The sequence below is a fragment of the Ixodes scapularis genome, unplaced genomic scaffold, assembly GCF_016920785.2.
Source record: "Ixodes scapularis isolate PalLabHiFi unplaced genomic scaffold, ASM1692078v2 PGA_scaffold5__190_contigs__length_132052651, whole genome shotgun sequence".
Classification (NCBI taxonomy): domain Eukaryota; kingdom Metazoa; phylum Arthropoda; class Arachnida; order Ixodida; family Ixodidae; genus Ixodes; species Ixodes scapularis.
In genome coordinates, this window is record NW_024609880.1 from 55,279,327 (window position 1) to 55,295,921 (window position 16,595).

Below are 16,595 nucleotides of genomic sequence, written 5' to 3' on the forward strand. Positions count from 1 at the left end.
TCCAGCAAAGTTTATTTACGCTTTGGCTTTGCCTAAAATATTGCACAACAGCGGTCGCGACGGGCGGGAAGAAGGAGCGGGTTCGCGGTGACCTTACTTCGGCGGAGACAGACTTTGACCTAACACTCCGCGGTTACGTTAACAAACTCTTATATTGTTATCTCCATCGTTTTCTTTTCGCACGGATACACGACCACTTTGGGGTCGCTCACGGAGGAAATGCGTAAACAAAAAGAAGTGTCTTTCCCTTCTTCGTTTTACTTTGTCACGGACGTCCTCCAACTGTAAGGTCCGCGGCCGCGTCATTCGGGTAGGATGAGTGATCGCAGAGTCCGCGCTGGGGTATTTGAAGGGGTGGGCGATGACTCGGTGTTTTTTCGGAAATCGATATTGGCCCAAAAAATGGAGTGGGCGATGACTCGGGGATGGGCGATGACTCGGGATATTACGGTATGTGGAATTCCGTGTTTTTGGAGGTCATTTCTCGTGAAATTTGAAGGGTGTTTTTTGGAGTTTATTTTTTGCTGAAAATGTTGCGTTTATCAAAGCTAATTTTTGTTAGATTCCCAATTCGCGAAAATTCAGAATTTATTTTATTGTGTTTCCAATTTTTAAGACTTAAAAAAAAAAAAAAATAAGTAAAGTCCGGGTACCATGACCCATTGTCTAACCTTGACAGGCTAAACGGTAAACCCCTTTTGTCAGTAGTCCGAGATTTCAGAGGAAACCGAAGTGGGATCGCTTCAGGACAACTGACCCTGTGCTCTTATAAAGTTTATTTGTAAAACACCGTCTTTTTTTTTTTCTTTTTATTTTGTCATTGTGACCTCAAAATTCAGTTTTTCGGATAAATCTGAATTAACGAAAAATTTATCCGAATGAATTAAAAATTTACTGGTGAGTACTTTCCAGATTCTTTTGGATTTATTCGAAAATATGGAACCCTAATTATATGGTTCATATCTTGTACTAGCCTTGTGTGTATATCTGTGACATTTCTGAAATGTGTAGCAGGCAGCTTGTATGAAACCAAACTAGCCTGTGATGGTCAGGTAGCATAATAAGTCAAAGGATAAAGGACACTTCAGAATGAGGGAATTTCCTGTTCCATGTGGGAGCAATGCATGTTCATGGGTTTGTTTTATGGTGGGACTGCAGAAGCAGCAAACTACTAACTAATTGCTTAATTAAAAATATAAAAAAATACTTTTCACGGACATGTTGAAGTGGCGGCTTATGTAGCATTGAAGGCATTGCTCCCATTCCTTTTTACTGTCCACAGCCCATCTTCACAATACCGGGAAGGACTTTCCCAGTTGAGATTCTCTACACAAAGGAACCTGAGACTGACTACCTGGACGCTTCGCTCATCACCGTGATGCAGATCCATCTTACCGAGCCTCCAGGTTGGGAGAAATATTTGCAAACAACTCTGATTCTGCTCTCAGACATTAAAAAGATTAAGGCTTATTTTACGGTAAACTGTAGGGTGCCCAACATTGACTCTTGACAATGGTCATTTTTCCAGGATTTGTCCTCCTGTAAGGCCCTTTACTATTTCCTTAATAAAGCATTAAACGGGCATAGTATTTGTGGCACTTTAAAGCCAGCAAGTTCCGACAAAGTTCAGACGCGCTGTTGAGAATTTTTATAAATGAGTAGCCTTAAATGGGTAGGGATTCGTAAAATGGAGGAATAGTAGTATAAACTCATTAGAAGAGACTGTGATAGTGATGAAGATTTTGGTCCGTCATAAAAGGAGTATGCAGGCCGCAGACATTCCTACTACAGAATTTGAGGTTGGTTATGACTGGAGTCTGTTATAATCAGTGAGACTGACAAAATGTAAATGGATAACAGAAAAGAAATGGTTTATTTGAACATCTGTACTTTGGAACATCGTGATTTTTACAGCGAAGCTGTTATGCGCTAGGATTTGGGAAAAAATGTGTCCCCGGATGTTGACAGAAAACTCCCCATTGGTCGGGGCAAGTATGAATAAATAAAAAAAGGAGGCAACCAGCGTGAGTCAGCCTTCCTTGGCATTATTAGATAAGTGAGGTCCTGATCCCTTGTTATTATCTCTAGGCTTTGTCCTCAAGGTCGTACTAGAAGTCGTCCTTGAGGTCATCCTAGATGTTGTCCTTGAGGTCGTTTTAGTAGTCGTCCTCGAGGTCGTCCTAGAAGTCGTCCTAGACGTCGTCCTAGAAGTCGTCCTTGAGGTCGTCCTTGAGGTCGTCCTAGACGTTGTCCTTGTAGTTCTCGAGGTCGTCCTAGAAGTCGTCCTTGAGGTCGTCCTCTAGGCGTTGTCGTCGAGGTCATCCTAAAAGACGTCATGAAAATAACAGCTTCGCTGGTCTTCCATCTTCACGTGAAGTGGAAATTTTTTAATTGAGCTGTCCCAATGATCGTCATCACTGCGCGCTTTGGATCGTACGAGGTTTGCGAGGTGTCGAGTGTGATGACAGCACTTAGCAAAATGGGCGCCATCGCTACCGAACCAGCCATGCAGTGTCCAAAATAATGACTGCTGTCAGAGTCCACCATAATGGAATGGTGAACTACTTACAAACTCCCTAATATACTAGTCTACAGTAAAACCTCGTTATAACAAAGTTGAAGGAGCGGTCGTAATTATTTCGTTATAACCATTAGTTTGTTATAGCCAATGTCCATTTCTTCCCACTGTTAGCAAGCAAGGGGAATTATGATTGCTTTGTTATATCCATTAGTTTGTTATATCCCGTTTTGTTATAACGAGGTTTTACTGTATTATATTCAAATGTATACGTTATAACAGAATCTGTAATGAGCGAAGTTGGCTCAATGGCATAAATGGAAGACCAACCAAACTTTGCGAATCGGTACGTTGTAACTGAATGTCTGCTGTAACCATATCTGTTGGAACAAGGTTATACTCTATATTTTGAAAGGTTTTAAAGATTTCGAGGCTCTTATTACAATACTCGAAACTTGGAAGTTTTAAACCTTGGTTTCTGCGACCGAGTGCACTTATGCTTCGTTTACTTCCCAGGCGACATCTTGCTGTTCCTGACCGGTCAAGAGGAAATCGACACCGCCTGCGAGATTCTCTACGAACGGATGAAATCCCTCGGGCCGGACGTGCCCGAGCTGATCATTCTTCCTGTCTACTCGGCACTGCCCAGCGAGATGCAGACGAGGATCTTCGAACCTGCCACGCCGGGTTCCAGAAAGGTATATACTTTCCTTTCGGATGTCTGTTACCTTCGTTCCTTTAGAAACTGAGGTCTCGTATAGATTGCACTGCTGCTTCAGTGTTTAAGGTGTGGCAACGGACTGGCTCTATGCGGAGCACATGTTCGTCTGCTTCTTTTGCAGGGGTTGTGGCGACGTCAAAACGCTAAGCTGTGATTGGCTCTGGTTGAAGGACAGTGGATAGAACTCAAAGCAAGCCGCCTTGAGGTCTACCCACTAGTATTCTTCAATCAGAACCACAACCCCTGCAAAAAAAAGCAGACGAACTTGCGCTCCACTTACCTTTTCTTTTTAAAGTGATAGCGTTATACGGGAATGCTGCACATACCTCGCTTGCTCATGTTGGTGTTGGCCGCATTGAAGGGAAGAGAGAGCATCAGCAACAAAGCGCAGCTGGTGGTTTGCTCTCATAGCACGCATGACCAATGGATACAGAATGCATTGTGAAATTCTTAAGGCAGTTTTATTTGCCCACCTCTTGAGAATTGTTTTGTTTGTTCTAATTCTGGGTCACATGGGCACCCATCCCGGTGCACTGCCAGACTGCACGGTGGGGACTGTCTTACAGACCATGAATTTATCTTGCTACTATGCATGACCATACATCTTATCTTGTAATCAGCGGCCCGTGGAATGTTTTGGAGGAGGTCCGAAAATGGTCCGCGTCGATATGGGGCACAGTCGACAACGTGAAGCTGCAAAGTGTCCCACTAACAGCTATCGCTGTAATAGACCCATGAAGTGCCTTTGTACCTCCGCCGCACTCGACCAAACGTCTAAGCCAGGCGACTTTCTTTGCCACTCTCAGGTTGTGATTGCTACCAACATTGCCGAAACATCCCTGACCATTGATGGAATCTATTATGTCGTCGATCCGGGCTTTGTGAAGCAGAATGTGTACAACCCCAAGACCGGAATGGATTCCCTGGTCGTCACCCCGATCTCACAGGTTTGTGGTCTTGGATGTTTTCTTGGAATTGGAATTGTGAGATGACTGTTTGCAGCATTTGTATGTGATGTCGCTGTTGCTGAATGAAACTAGCAAATTTATGCTTTTTTCAGAGACTATTTCTGCTAAGCTTTAGATTTCTTAATGCTTCTACTAGAATCCTGATCAAAATTGTCTGAGTGAATGTACCCTTTCATAGCCGTGAAAGGTGCCATTTTAGTGGAAAGTATGGTAACCACAAGAGACGGGTCGTCCAAACTGGTTGGGACTTAGGCAGTGCTACTCGTGAGTGAATCTATACAGCGAGCAGGTTCATCTGCTTCTTGCACAGGGGGTGCAGTCACGTCACAGCACTGAGCTCAGGTTGGAACGATATAGTTGGTGGACATGTCACAGCATCAAGCTTTGATTGGAGGATGCATAGTGGGTAGACATAAGGGCAGAAGTGTGTCCGCTCCTTGTGCAGAGGGTGTTTGGAGTCAGAGTGCCAAACTCCAGCATTGCCTGCAAGTCGTAGCAACGGGTACAATCTTGATTTACAAGAAAAGGAGCATGGCAGTCATCGACTGCTCTGTACTTGCAGTGTTACAAAGTGGGGGCCATGGCAGCTGCCACACTTGATTCGCAAAGCACATATGCAACCATGACCGTTTTTTCATGGCGCTGCCAGTGTGGAGCAGTTAGTGATCATGCCTTCACTTTGATATGAATTGCGACTGAACATGGTTTGACCTACTAGCACTTGACAGATGGGCTGCAACGAACAAAGAACACACGGCCGAGGCATTGTTCACTCCCTCTCACATTTTTTAATCTCCTGCTCTCATGCACGGAAAGGTTACTTACTCTCTGTATCATTCCTCTTCGCTCCCGTGCGAAGGGACACATTTGCCCGCCATGTACACCTGGTTTAATTCCACGAGTATGTTCCAACGATCCGGCGAGAATGTCTGCATAGAATGTGGCCAGTGCTTGTGAATACACCTATAGACCTATTCTAGTCCTATCGGTATGTTCTAATGGTTCAGTAAGTAAGTAAGTAAGTAAGACCAAGCCCTCCTAACCACAGGCCCAGGCCAAGCAGAGGGCGGGGCGTGCCGGTCGCACGGGGCCGGGCAAGACGTACCGGCTCTACACGGAGCGTGCGTACCGGGATGAAATGCTCACCACCCCAGTGCCCGAGATCCAGCGCACCAACCTGGCCTCCACGGTGCTCCAGCTCAAGGCCATGGGCATCAACGACCTGCTCTCCTTCGACTTCATGGACGCGCCCCCCACAGAGGTGGGCCCTCGCTCGTGGCCGGTGCTGCTTTAGACCGCCTCCGCGGCTTAATGCGGGATTTCTCAAAATTATTAATCTTGAAGGACACATATTTGTCTTGGATGGCAGTCAAGGAGCCTTCCCTGTCTTGACATTGATCCACTGAAGTGGTGGGGAAGCTTACAGACCTTATAAACAATAACACACATGCTGAGGAGGGCTCTCAGTTCTGCTGCAGTGGTGGCTGAGGCCTGCTAAAATAGTGCTTAAAGGGAAACTGATGTTTTAGTACTTAAGAAAAAATTGGCTGTATGTTTGGTCACTCTGCCAAATTTATTTAAATGTTGTAGCTCTATAGGGTGGGCGGTGCGCTTACTTCGGGTGGTTCCTAGGAGAGGGTTTTGTATGGAAACATGTTGCATCACATAATTGTCTATTTGTGATGCTGTGTGCACACTTCCCTTCAGCACCACCTGGATGCAAAGCCTTTGCGCTAAAGTTTCTGGATCACCAAGAGAGGAAAAGCATGCCCTTTCTACCTTCCCTTCATGCCTTCCCTTTCATGCCTTCCCTTTCATGCCCTTCTCTTTCATGCCCTTTCTACCCTTCCCTGCTCCGCACTCGTTTTACATCGCCTCTTTCTGCTCTCTTTCTTGCCCTTTCCACCCCTCTCTGCTTTGAGCTCTTTCTATACCATCTTTTTCTGTTCCTCTCTTTTCTCGTTCTTTTCACCCCTCTCTGCTCCGCACGTTTTCTCGCACCGCCTGCTTCTGTTCCTCCTGTTCCTAGATGCTATAATTGTAGCTCAGTCAGCAGCTCACTCAGCTTCTATGCTGGTGACGGGGGTTCAATGCCTAGCACCGGTTGCTGTTTTTTTTTTTTTATTTTTTAGCAGTTAGGAACTAACCAACCGCCATATTTCATGCTTACGCAGCTCCTGAGGTTGGTTGGTCCTATAAAGCTGCCGCTTTAAGACACTCTGATCACCTTTATTTGGCCTCCAAGATCAAGAATAGGAAAATTGTTTCTTAAATTGATGCGCCGAGTAGCCATAGCAAAGTTTTCAAAATAACGCTAAAGCCTCTTCTTCCTGGTGCGGGCAGTATTAGCAGATAATCGTGACGTGTTATGCAGAATTCTCAACACTTCTGCGCCCGTGAGCTTTGCAGGTGAAGTCATGAACGTGGTTGCGGTTCACCCTTTTTGCTAAAGTTGTTGGCCCATGTCTTTGTTAAAGGAGCTGTGCAACAATTTTAGTGCTTTGCTTAATTATTGTGGCAGTTGGTGTCTCGACCCTTCTGAAGTAAAGAACAAAAAAGCCGCTTTTGCCTGCTTGTCCTAGTTTTTATTTAAAAAAAAAAATGACAAAGATTGAGGTTTATGGCTTTTCTCAACCCGTTCACTATCCTCCGAGTCATGTGCGCTCTGACGTGAAAGGGGGGGGGGACGCACGGGGTCCTAGTGAAGTTCTCTCTAGTGCCATAAGTGAGCAGCGAGAACTCACCCGCTCGCGACCATGTGACCACGTGCTAGCGCTGCGCGATTGACATGGTGACCGGCTGCAGGCAAGGTGGAGCTCCAGGTGCTGAAGTACAGCGAGTCTCTGGGGAGTTTTAGAATAACGTACGCAATTTTAGCGCTAAATTTAGCGCTTGCGTTAGCGCGCGACACATGAGAGTCTTGGAACAGTGTCTCTCCGCCGCGACGCAAAAGCCCAAGCATCTCGCGCTTGCAATGCCACCAAGATGAGTCATGATTTTTATTTTACATACGAAATGCTAAAACAAGTTTTTTGGTCCAGTGAAACATTTTACATTTGTTTAAATGGGAGAATGCGACGCAAGCGGTCAACCGGTCGCGTCCGCATGCGTCGCCTCGGCAAGAGAGGTCTCGTGTACTGACCTTCGCCAATAAATGTTTGCGCGTCGCAAGTATCAAGTTGCCGGTGATCATTGCTCACCTTACTGGGTTTTCCAAACTGTGTGCAATGTCGTCCCACATTGAAAATTGCAGTTGCGAGGATGCCGCCGACGTCGCGCTCACGACGCCACCAAAGCGGCCACAGCCAGCCGCAGCCATGGTCCTGGGAGCCGCCATTCTTTAACTCTGCTCGTCTTGGCTTTAGCCAATTTCTCATTACAAATCCACCTTGGAGGAGCGCAAAGGCTCCTCCAAGGTGAATTCGCCTCCGACGTTGTGCTCACGACGCCGCAAAACGTGGTTAGCGTTCGGCGCATGCGCAGTGGCGACGATGCTATTCTTTGCGTACGTAAAGCTTTAGCGCGTGCTATTCTATAACTCCCTACTGAGACTCGTTCCGTATGCGGGAACGCTGTCCAAGCGTCCCAGCAAAGAGGACGCACAAGCAGTGCTCGAGAGACCGAAAAAAGAAAGGAGTAAAGTGCGAACGTGCTCGTCCGGCTTCTGGCGGCGGCTCTTCGCGGTAGCAGTTCGAGCCGACGGTTTGGTTGACCTCCGATAGATAGCACCACTGAAACGCCGTATAATAAAAATTTTGTCGATGATACCAGGTTTTTGACACATTTATATTTATGTTGGAGCAACAAGATTTTTAAAAAAATTACCTTTCATTGAGGAGGTAGTTGCACAACTTGCAATCTTTTTACAAGTCCCCCTTTGACGTCACGTCGCATAATTCTCATGGCCGCCACTCGCGGCCTCAGATCGGGAAATATTTTAATTTTTGCCTCGCGACTGCACGGCAGAATCGCAACATTTCGAAGGAAGGAAGTATGTTTTCTGTTCTTTGTGACAAGATTAACAATGTCAACAGTACAAGAGCCAAATTCTTTCAACAATAAAATTGTTGCACAGCTCTTTTAATAAAGGTAGTGCACCTCTGTGCTTGTTCTCGAAGTGGTCTATGGGTGCAAGGTAGTTTTAGGGCTTGGCTTCATGATGGTGACTTTACCATGCCATACTTGTCTGCGGTGAGATGTGTGACAGCCCATGCACCTTGAACAGTCATGTATCGAGCTATGCAAGCACACCCTTCACTTCTTCATAAATACCACGAAAACTGTGGAAAGGTGTCCAGACTGGTGTCTCGGGTGTGAAAACACATGCAGCATCTGCGTGGAGGCAACTTTCGCAAGCTTGCCACTGCACACATTCACTCACAATTGGCACCTGCCAGACATTTGAAAGCTCTGGGCATGTCATACCCTGCAGTTGGTTTTTTGTTTTTAGTGCATCTAGTGATAGTACGTTCCGCTCTACTGCTTGTAGTGTTAGGATCCACGAAAAAAGAAAAAATGCTAAAATTCGCCTTAGCTTGTTTTCTTTAAGAACCTCTTCAGCTTCGCTTTAAACTGGAAAAACAGTTAGCATTGAAGAGGATTATGATGCCGTCTCATGGAATTATTCGAAATAGTTATTTTAGCTCTGCCTTAACCCAGGGAAAACCTTGGTCTTAAAAAGTATGTAAAAAAAAAAGAGAAAAAAATTATATACAAGTTACACATGGCATATTTTATAAGTACTACACCCAGCAAGTGCACATTTATATGTACAGTTACATCAATTCAAAGTTTCATACCCAGGCTGTTTACAGGCTGTTTACAGGCTTGTTTTGAAAAGCTCTTCCTGTTTTCTCAAGATAAATTTTTTTCATCACAACACAAAGATTTGCCCATGGCGGTCTTTGGATCTACAACTTAGATCTGAATACATTTTCTAGGATTGGATGTCTGATAAATAAGAGAGTGCAACAAAACCAGTATTGTTGAAAAATGTTAACGACTAAATTTTATTGCTGGCAAGGACTTCAATTATTATTTCTTAATCATCAGCAAAGTAATTTTAACTTGTGATATACTTTTATAAAATGAAGCTAAAGTTATAAGAATGGTTTTGCTGCTCTCTTTATTGTTTGTAGAATATGCAGACATACCGTAGAATACCGTGCAACCGCCCATACCACATTAAGCGCCCATTCCCAAATTTGTAAAATCTGAGAAAATATGCACAGTACATTGATATGTAGAATTGATGACCGGACAAGCGCCCATCCCCCATTTTTTCAAGATTATCTCAAAATCTTGAGTGGGCGCTTGCCCGGTATTTTACGGTAATAGGAACACAATAGCTTGTTTGTGCTTAGCATGAAAAAGTATAACACAGGGTGTCACAAAAGAAAATTTACACGGTCTTTTTTACCGCAAAAATAAACTAGACATCGCCGAACGCTTATTCTCCGTCTAAAGGTAGCGCTAGAGGTCGCAACCAGATGTCAAAGTTTCAGCCCGATCCGATAACTTAATCAAAAGTTACAAGTGATTTTCTGAAATTTTCAATGGGAGAATGGCGGCCGACGGAGTTTTCAAACACATGGGGCTCTATAACACCAGAAACCGAAAACGGGCAAAAATGGGCTCCATTTTCCCATTGAAATTTTCAGAAAATCCCTTGTAACTTTTGATTGAGTTATCGGATCGGGCTGAAACTTTGGCATCTGGTTGTGACATCTAGCTCTACCTTTGGGCGGAGAATGAGCGTTCGGCGATGCCTAGTTTATTTTTGCGGTAAAAAAGACCGTGTAAATTTTCTTTTGTGACACCCTGTAGGAGTGAGAATTTAATATAAATGAGATGAGAAACAACAAAAAAATGATCCAAGACCAGGGTTTCCTCTTGACCCATTGTTACTTTTTGGGTGAAAGATCCTGCAATGTATGTTTGTTTTGGATAGTGGCTGGCTACCATCACGAATCAGTATATCTGGTCAATCAGTGGCCCAGGAGTTTGCCAGAGGACTATTACTGCTAGGTAACCAGGTTCGTAGTCAAAAAAGAAAAAAAAAAAAAAATTATTGTGCGAGTATGTTTATACAGCCTAGAATGACGACTTGTCTCCCAGCTGTCGACGAGAAATTTAGCCAGTACCGTACAAACCGCTAGCCTGGGGTCTTTTGCGTGCACCATGCAGTAGTGATACCTGACCGAACTCTGGTACGATGCTCATCCAGATTGAAACAGGCACGGCAGGGGTGGGGATTGAACCCAGGATCCCTGGGTTATGCAGCGCAAGCTTTTGCTCCTTGTGCTCCGAGCTGGTGTGCGCTAGCCCACTCGGCCACTGATCCCCCCTTTGGTAGTTCGAGATATGGTTGTACAGTTCAGCAACAGGTCACACAATCATTTTGACCAGAGACAAAAAAATCTGCATTCCTGCTTAGCATACGATTGGAATCACACCCATGACTCAATCTCAAGGACGTCTGCATTTCTAGGCACACGTTTTAAGTAAAACGGTTGTTGGACACACACCAAAGGATTTGGGCACATTTTGGGTAACTGGCTCAAAGCTCCCTGTGGAGAGCTCCCTATTTTGCACACTTGCTTTTGTCTGTTAAACTTGAGCCATGAATAGCATTGTGAGAAGTCAGTAGAAATGCAACAATTGCAAAATTTTCTTTCAGACCCTGATTATGGCCCTGGAACAGCTTCATTCCCTAAGTGCTCTGGACAACGAGGGACTGCTGACTCGACTTGGGAGGAGGGTGAGTGGCATGTTTCAGCAGAGCCTAGCTAGTGTTCGAATACAGATAGCAGATGAATGCATTCTGCTCGGGGGCACATTGGAAGACGTGCCTTTCTGATGGAAATTTCCTTGGTCTTGCCAGATGGCCGAGTTTCCCCTGAGTCCCAACTTGGCCAAAATGCTCATCATGTCGGTGCACCTGGGATGCAGCGAGGAGATCCTGACTGTGGTCTCCATGCTGTCAGTGCAGAACGTCTTCTACAGGCCCAAGGTGCGTGTCGAGTCTCCTTGATGCCAACTTGCACTGTGGTTGCATGAACTGATGACCACGGCACAATATATGGAGATCTAAGTTACAGAGAATTTCTTAATGAAGCAAGGGTGCAGGGTAAGGGGAATTAAATTGCAGCTATGAACAGCCTTTTTTTTTATGCACATTTCTTATTGACAGTGCTCCTCAAACTTAATGCTGCCACTGGGTCAGCCAAATATTGATCTGTTGCTAGCTACTTAAAACTAATAGGTCACTGCAGCAACTGAAATGTCTTCCCCAGGCTAGGTTGTGATTGGGGAGTCGAGTTTGCACCTTATAGTTAGACCGGTAGGTGAAAAAACAACACAAAAGGCTCAAGGTACACCTAAGCACTTCTTATGAGTTGTAAATGCGAAAGCATGGACATCATTCTTCCGTTCCCTTATTTCGTCTGCAGCGTATTTGCGTCGACAGCCACGCAGCGCCATGGGGTGGCCGGCCATTGAAACTAATGCGCAGCGTCAGTTTCAACGATTGGCCACCGCATGGCGCTGCGTGTCAGGCGTATGGGAGCCTCATCGACACGCGCCAGCCAGTAGGACTGAAGCCGAAAAGCCATCAGCTTTACTTCGCTTATTCGGAATCGGGGAAGCTAGGTGCCGTGTCTAGGCTTTTCGCGTGCTTTCATAGCTGGGAGCTGGCTTTATGTGGAGAAAGGATTTAAGGTGCCGTTTTCGTGCTTCAAATTGATGATGTCTCTCACTCCATGAGACAGTTAATGCTTTCAGATTAAAAAGTGCCAAAAATGGACCCTCACATGGTGGCATTCAGATTGGGGAGAACTCTACATATTTAATTACTAGCAGATCACGTAACCTCTCATTTATTTGTAAAGCATCAGACTCTGATGTTCCCATACCTGTATTTCAAATGTGCATTTACATGGACACTTGATCTAGAAGAGATAACAAGCGCTGTATTTGGAGGAATCATCTTGTTCTTATTTCTATATAGACAAAGTGATTACCACTTCTCTTCAGGCTTCATTTGTAAGGTGGCGAGATCTGGAACTCCCTCGTTTTTTGTTTGTCATAGAAAGGTGGTCTGTTAATGCATAAGCATTAACCGTCCTATGAAGCGAAGCTGGCATTGTCTAGCCGTTCGTAGCAGAAAAACGGCACCGAAATTCCCATTGGCTGTGACGCTTCATGTGGCTCCATAGCAACGGTGTCATCGTTGCTAAGGGGCCAGCCGAACTGCTGGCGGCGCAGCTGGAGTGGGGTACGCGGGTATACACTGGCCTGACGTTGAGCCTAACGTTAGGCCTTTCGTTACGCTTTGAGGTCTAACATCGTCAACCGGTGCACACAGCTAAGGCGATGATTATGATGAGAGGACACGTAATTCACCAGCACGCGCCGCGCTGAGCTTTGCACTCCTGGCACCGTGCTGAGCTTCGCACCCCAGCCGTTGCCTCACCCAGCGGGGCAGCAGTCACCAGCAAGCCAAAGCGGTCTACACGGCGCACCACCGCCCTCCCTGCCGGCACTGCGGCCCCTTCTGCTCCTCTTGGCGCCGAGAATGCTTTTGCATTCACAACTCATAAGAAGTGCTTAGGTGTTCTCGAAATTTTTCGGTTCTGGTTTCTAGACCAGCCTTACACCTTCTGTCTCGTGGTCCAGAGAAATTTCGTGCGACCAATTCTTGAATGCTCGTCGACTTTCCATGCACCAGGACAAGCAAGCCCTGGCCGACCAGAAAAAAGCCAAGTTCAACCAGCTCGAGGGCGACCACCTGACCCTGCTCTCGGTGTACAACTCCTGGAAGAACAATAAGTTCTCCAATGCCTGGTGCTATGAGAACTTTGTCCAGATACGCACGCTCAAGAGGGCCCAGGACGTCAGGAAACAGCTGCTCGGGATCATGGACAGGTCGGTGCTTGGGGCCCCATTAGAGATCAGACGAGATAGAGTAGCAGCTATATAATGTATGTCGCTCTAGTAGTTTGTGCCTCGACCTCGGTTAGCATGTTGGGAACACTGAAGATTTCCACTTCCAATAGCCTTTCCATTGCCGCATTAATGTGGGCAATACTATCCACCAGTTACTGTGCACAGGCCGGCCCAAAGCTGGCTGACCTATGTTGCAGATCAGTTGCATTCTTGGTGCATGTTTGGAGTGACAGAGTTTCAAGAAATGTTTAGAGGTGCAGCAGGTGAGGGCAGTGCAAAACGCTTTTAGTGTATTCTAATCACATTGTTCCTCTAGGTTCTGATGGGGACAAGCTCTGCAGTAACATTATGTGTCTTCGTCTAACATTTCCCATGTATTCATTTATGGTCCCTCAATTTCTGCCTGATGACGTCATAGAACTGTTATGCTTCCGTCTGCTGCGGTCCTGGTGGTGGCTTAGCAGCGGAGGTGAATGCAAGACACTGATTCCAATTGTACGCTGCTCTTCAGCTTCACAGTCCACAGAAACATCGGCAGCCACGAGTTGGGACGACATGCAGACGGCGACACTCGTGCTTTCCGTTGGAGCTTGTACAACCATCCACCGGTGTTGCGACATCCAACAGTATGACACGCCAGCTCCTGTAATCTAATTTGTCGCCATTTTGAGACTAGTTCCGACACGTGGCTGATATGAGATGCCACGCACGCCAGCCAGAGACTTGCCTTAGGCACCGTAGTAAAACTCTTGCCCCAGTGCATTCCCAAGTGGAAAGGAATATTGACTATTTTTTCTGCAAGTCGCCTTTACGGATTTGATTGTTGGCGTGTTCTAAAACAGTTTGTCGTTCCCTGTTGTGACATTTGTGCAGGCACAAGCTGGACGTGGTGTCATGCGCCAAGAACACGGCTCGCGTGCAGAAAGCCGTGTGCAGCGGCTTCTTTAGAAACGCAGCCAAGAAGGACCCCCAAGAGGGCTACCGCACCCTGGTGGACGGCCAGGTGGTCTACATACACCCTTCCAGTGCCCTCTTCAACCGCCAGCCAGAATGGCAAGTGTCGCACAATATGTGTAGGGAGGGGGCGTTAGACGGCGGAGTGCGTTGGCGCACCACAGTTTGGAGCACTTGGAGCAAAAGCTCATGCTGTAGATACCAGGGTTCCTGGGTTCGATTCCCACGCCTTCTCATTTCGACCTGAACAGGCGCCGTACCGGCAAGCGGTCATGGATCATCACTGCGGGGATGCTCGTTAAAGGGGTGCTCGGACATTTTCTTCGTAGTCCCCAATTTGCCTGAAACTTTGCTAAACACACCAGCGAACATTGCTGAAATAGAAACCCAGATATTTGCCAATATCACTTTTTTTTGCAGTTATTGAATTTACAATTGTGGACCTCACTGTGTTTTTCAAAGTGAAAGTCCCTACTGGCAACAATGAAAAAATGCCGACAGCAGAAGGCAGGGGTTCACTCTTTGGACTGTAGACTTTGTTCCCAACTGACTACAAGCAGTTTCATGGTGAAGGTCGAACCAGCGGGTTCGAAAGGTTTGAGAATTTTTGCTTTCGCAAACTTTTTGCATTATTTTGTATTATTTTGAATTTCCAAACTTCGTCTATTTGAAAAATTGATTATTTCGAACTTAATGCATTAAGAAATTCGCAATTCACAAACTTTCAAACTTACTAAATTAAAAACTTCAACAATTTTCAAACTTCGAATTTGTTTTTTGTAAAGTTTGAAAAGTATCATACTTCCAAACCTGCCATCTTGAAAAGTTAGACGAACTGCGAATCTCATCAGGATTCAAAATTTTGCGCCGAAGGTTTTATTCGTTGCTCCTAGGTGGAGCCACCACACGACTTGTTGCCTCTTTTGCCCGTTGTTAGCGAGCCCCGACTGGCATTGACTGCCCCCACTTCGTTGTTTGCTGCTTCGGAAAGCGAGCAAAGCGTGCAACCCAACCGACTTAACTGCCAGCACACTGCATTTTGCGCTGTTTTGGTTGCACGTGCAGGCACGTGTTAGCAAGGGCAGAAGAATCGCGCAGAAGCAAATGGCTGAAGGCGAATTGCTTCTGCGGGTGAATGGAGTTTGTCTGAGGCGCCCTTCTCCCGAATGAACGGCGCGCGAGCCACAAATAGGAGAAGTTTTCGAGTCTAGTCCGCTGTACATCGCCACTCCATCGGAGGAAAACGCGTAGACAGCAGTACAGACCGCTCGAGTCAATGTTTTTAGAGAATCTAAAAGCATTGGCTCGAATTTAGAACCAAATTTCGTAACCAGTGTTTGGGTATGTGGATTTCAGTGTACATACAAAGCCTTGTTCTGTTTGAAGCAGTAGCTTAAAGATAAACAAGCTCTGGATGCTTCTGGGAGCCTGTTGGACCGCGTTTTTGGGGGCCTCGAGTTTAGTCGGTGGGTGCTGCTTGCTCTTTCGCTGTGTCGGGTTCTGTGTTGATTTTATTCTTGCTTGTGGCCCAGTAATTTTTTTGTTCTTGTCTGCCTTAAAATGAGCGTCGTCTTTCCCACCAGCCAGAAGTTGTGGCCAGGATCGAGTAGTATCGAAGTAGCGAGCACTAAATTAACTTTACCGCACGTGTAAGATTCATAGTAAAATTTCCGGAGCTCAGCTCGCAATGTTTACGGGAACTCCGGTCTTCGTTGGGTTTGAATACTTTGAACTTCGCGAGCTTAGGCTCCAAAAAATTCGATTGTTTCGACAAACCTGAAGCTCAGAGAAATTCGACATTATTGAATCTTGCAAGCCTGAATCATACAGAAATTGAAACCGTCAAATTTTGCAAACCTCAACCTTGAAAAAAGTTGAAACCGTCAATTTCGAATTTATAAAAACCTCGATGACTTCGAGCTTTGCAAATTCAGATCCGGGCAGTTTCGAACGTTCCAAACTTTGCGAAATCGAACCCCTGGGATGTTCGCAAAGTTAGAAAACCGTTGAATTCGAACTTTGGGTTGTTCGCGACATCCCTAATGCCAAGCGAATGCTTTGGAAGCTAGTCCAGCAGCAGCACCTAACAAAACAAATGCTTGGCACAGTCTGCCACTGGACGTGCAAGCCTGCTTTCCACTGACGTCACAGCACTGAAAAGTGCAGTTATATTTATGTTAGTTTCGGCATCATTTTCACTAGCCAATTTCGCAATAACTACAGTCGAGCCCGGTTATATCACACCCGGGTATTTCGAATTATTGTTTATATCGAACAGTCCAAACATCCCCTTGAAAATCACATGTAATAGTATACCAGCATTGTTTTTCTGTATTGAACTCCCATGGGCGGGAACACTTGATATAGCAAACAAAGCAAGGCCGCCCCTTGCTACTCCCGCGTTTAGATATCGCGCCTTCGGCCAGCACATGAGCACATTGCTCGCATTACGTTACGGGGCTGGCAGAACGCCAAGCCAGCATACGCA

General features: G+C 45.9%; 1 protein-coding gene across 1 annotated transcript in view; it reads left to right on the forward strand.

Annotated features, from left to right (window-relative positions):
* LOC115324969 (ATP-dependent RNA helicase DHX8) overlaps positions 1-16,595 on the forward strand; it is a 34,937-nt gene that overhangs the window by 16,019 nt on the left and 2,323 nt on the right. Inside the window, exons 17-24 of the mRNA XM_040218647.3 lie at positions 1,283-1,406; positions 3,035-3,216; positions 4,046-4,186; positions 5,256-5,468; positions 10,887-10,967; positions 11,091-11,219; positions 12,936-13,132; positions 14,027-14,206. Of these exons, the coding sequence (XP_040074581.1) occupies positions 1,283-1,406; positions 3,035-3,216; positions 4,046-4,186; positions 5,256-5,468; positions 10,887-10,967; positions 11,091-11,219; positions 12,936-13,132; positions 14,027-14,206 (1,247 nt within the window). The remainder of the gene's footprint in view (positions 1-1,282; positions 1,407-3,034; positions 3,217-4,045; positions 4,187-5,255; positions 5,469-10,886; positions 10,968-11,090; positions 11,220-12,935; positions 13,133-14,026; positions 14,207-16,595) is intronic.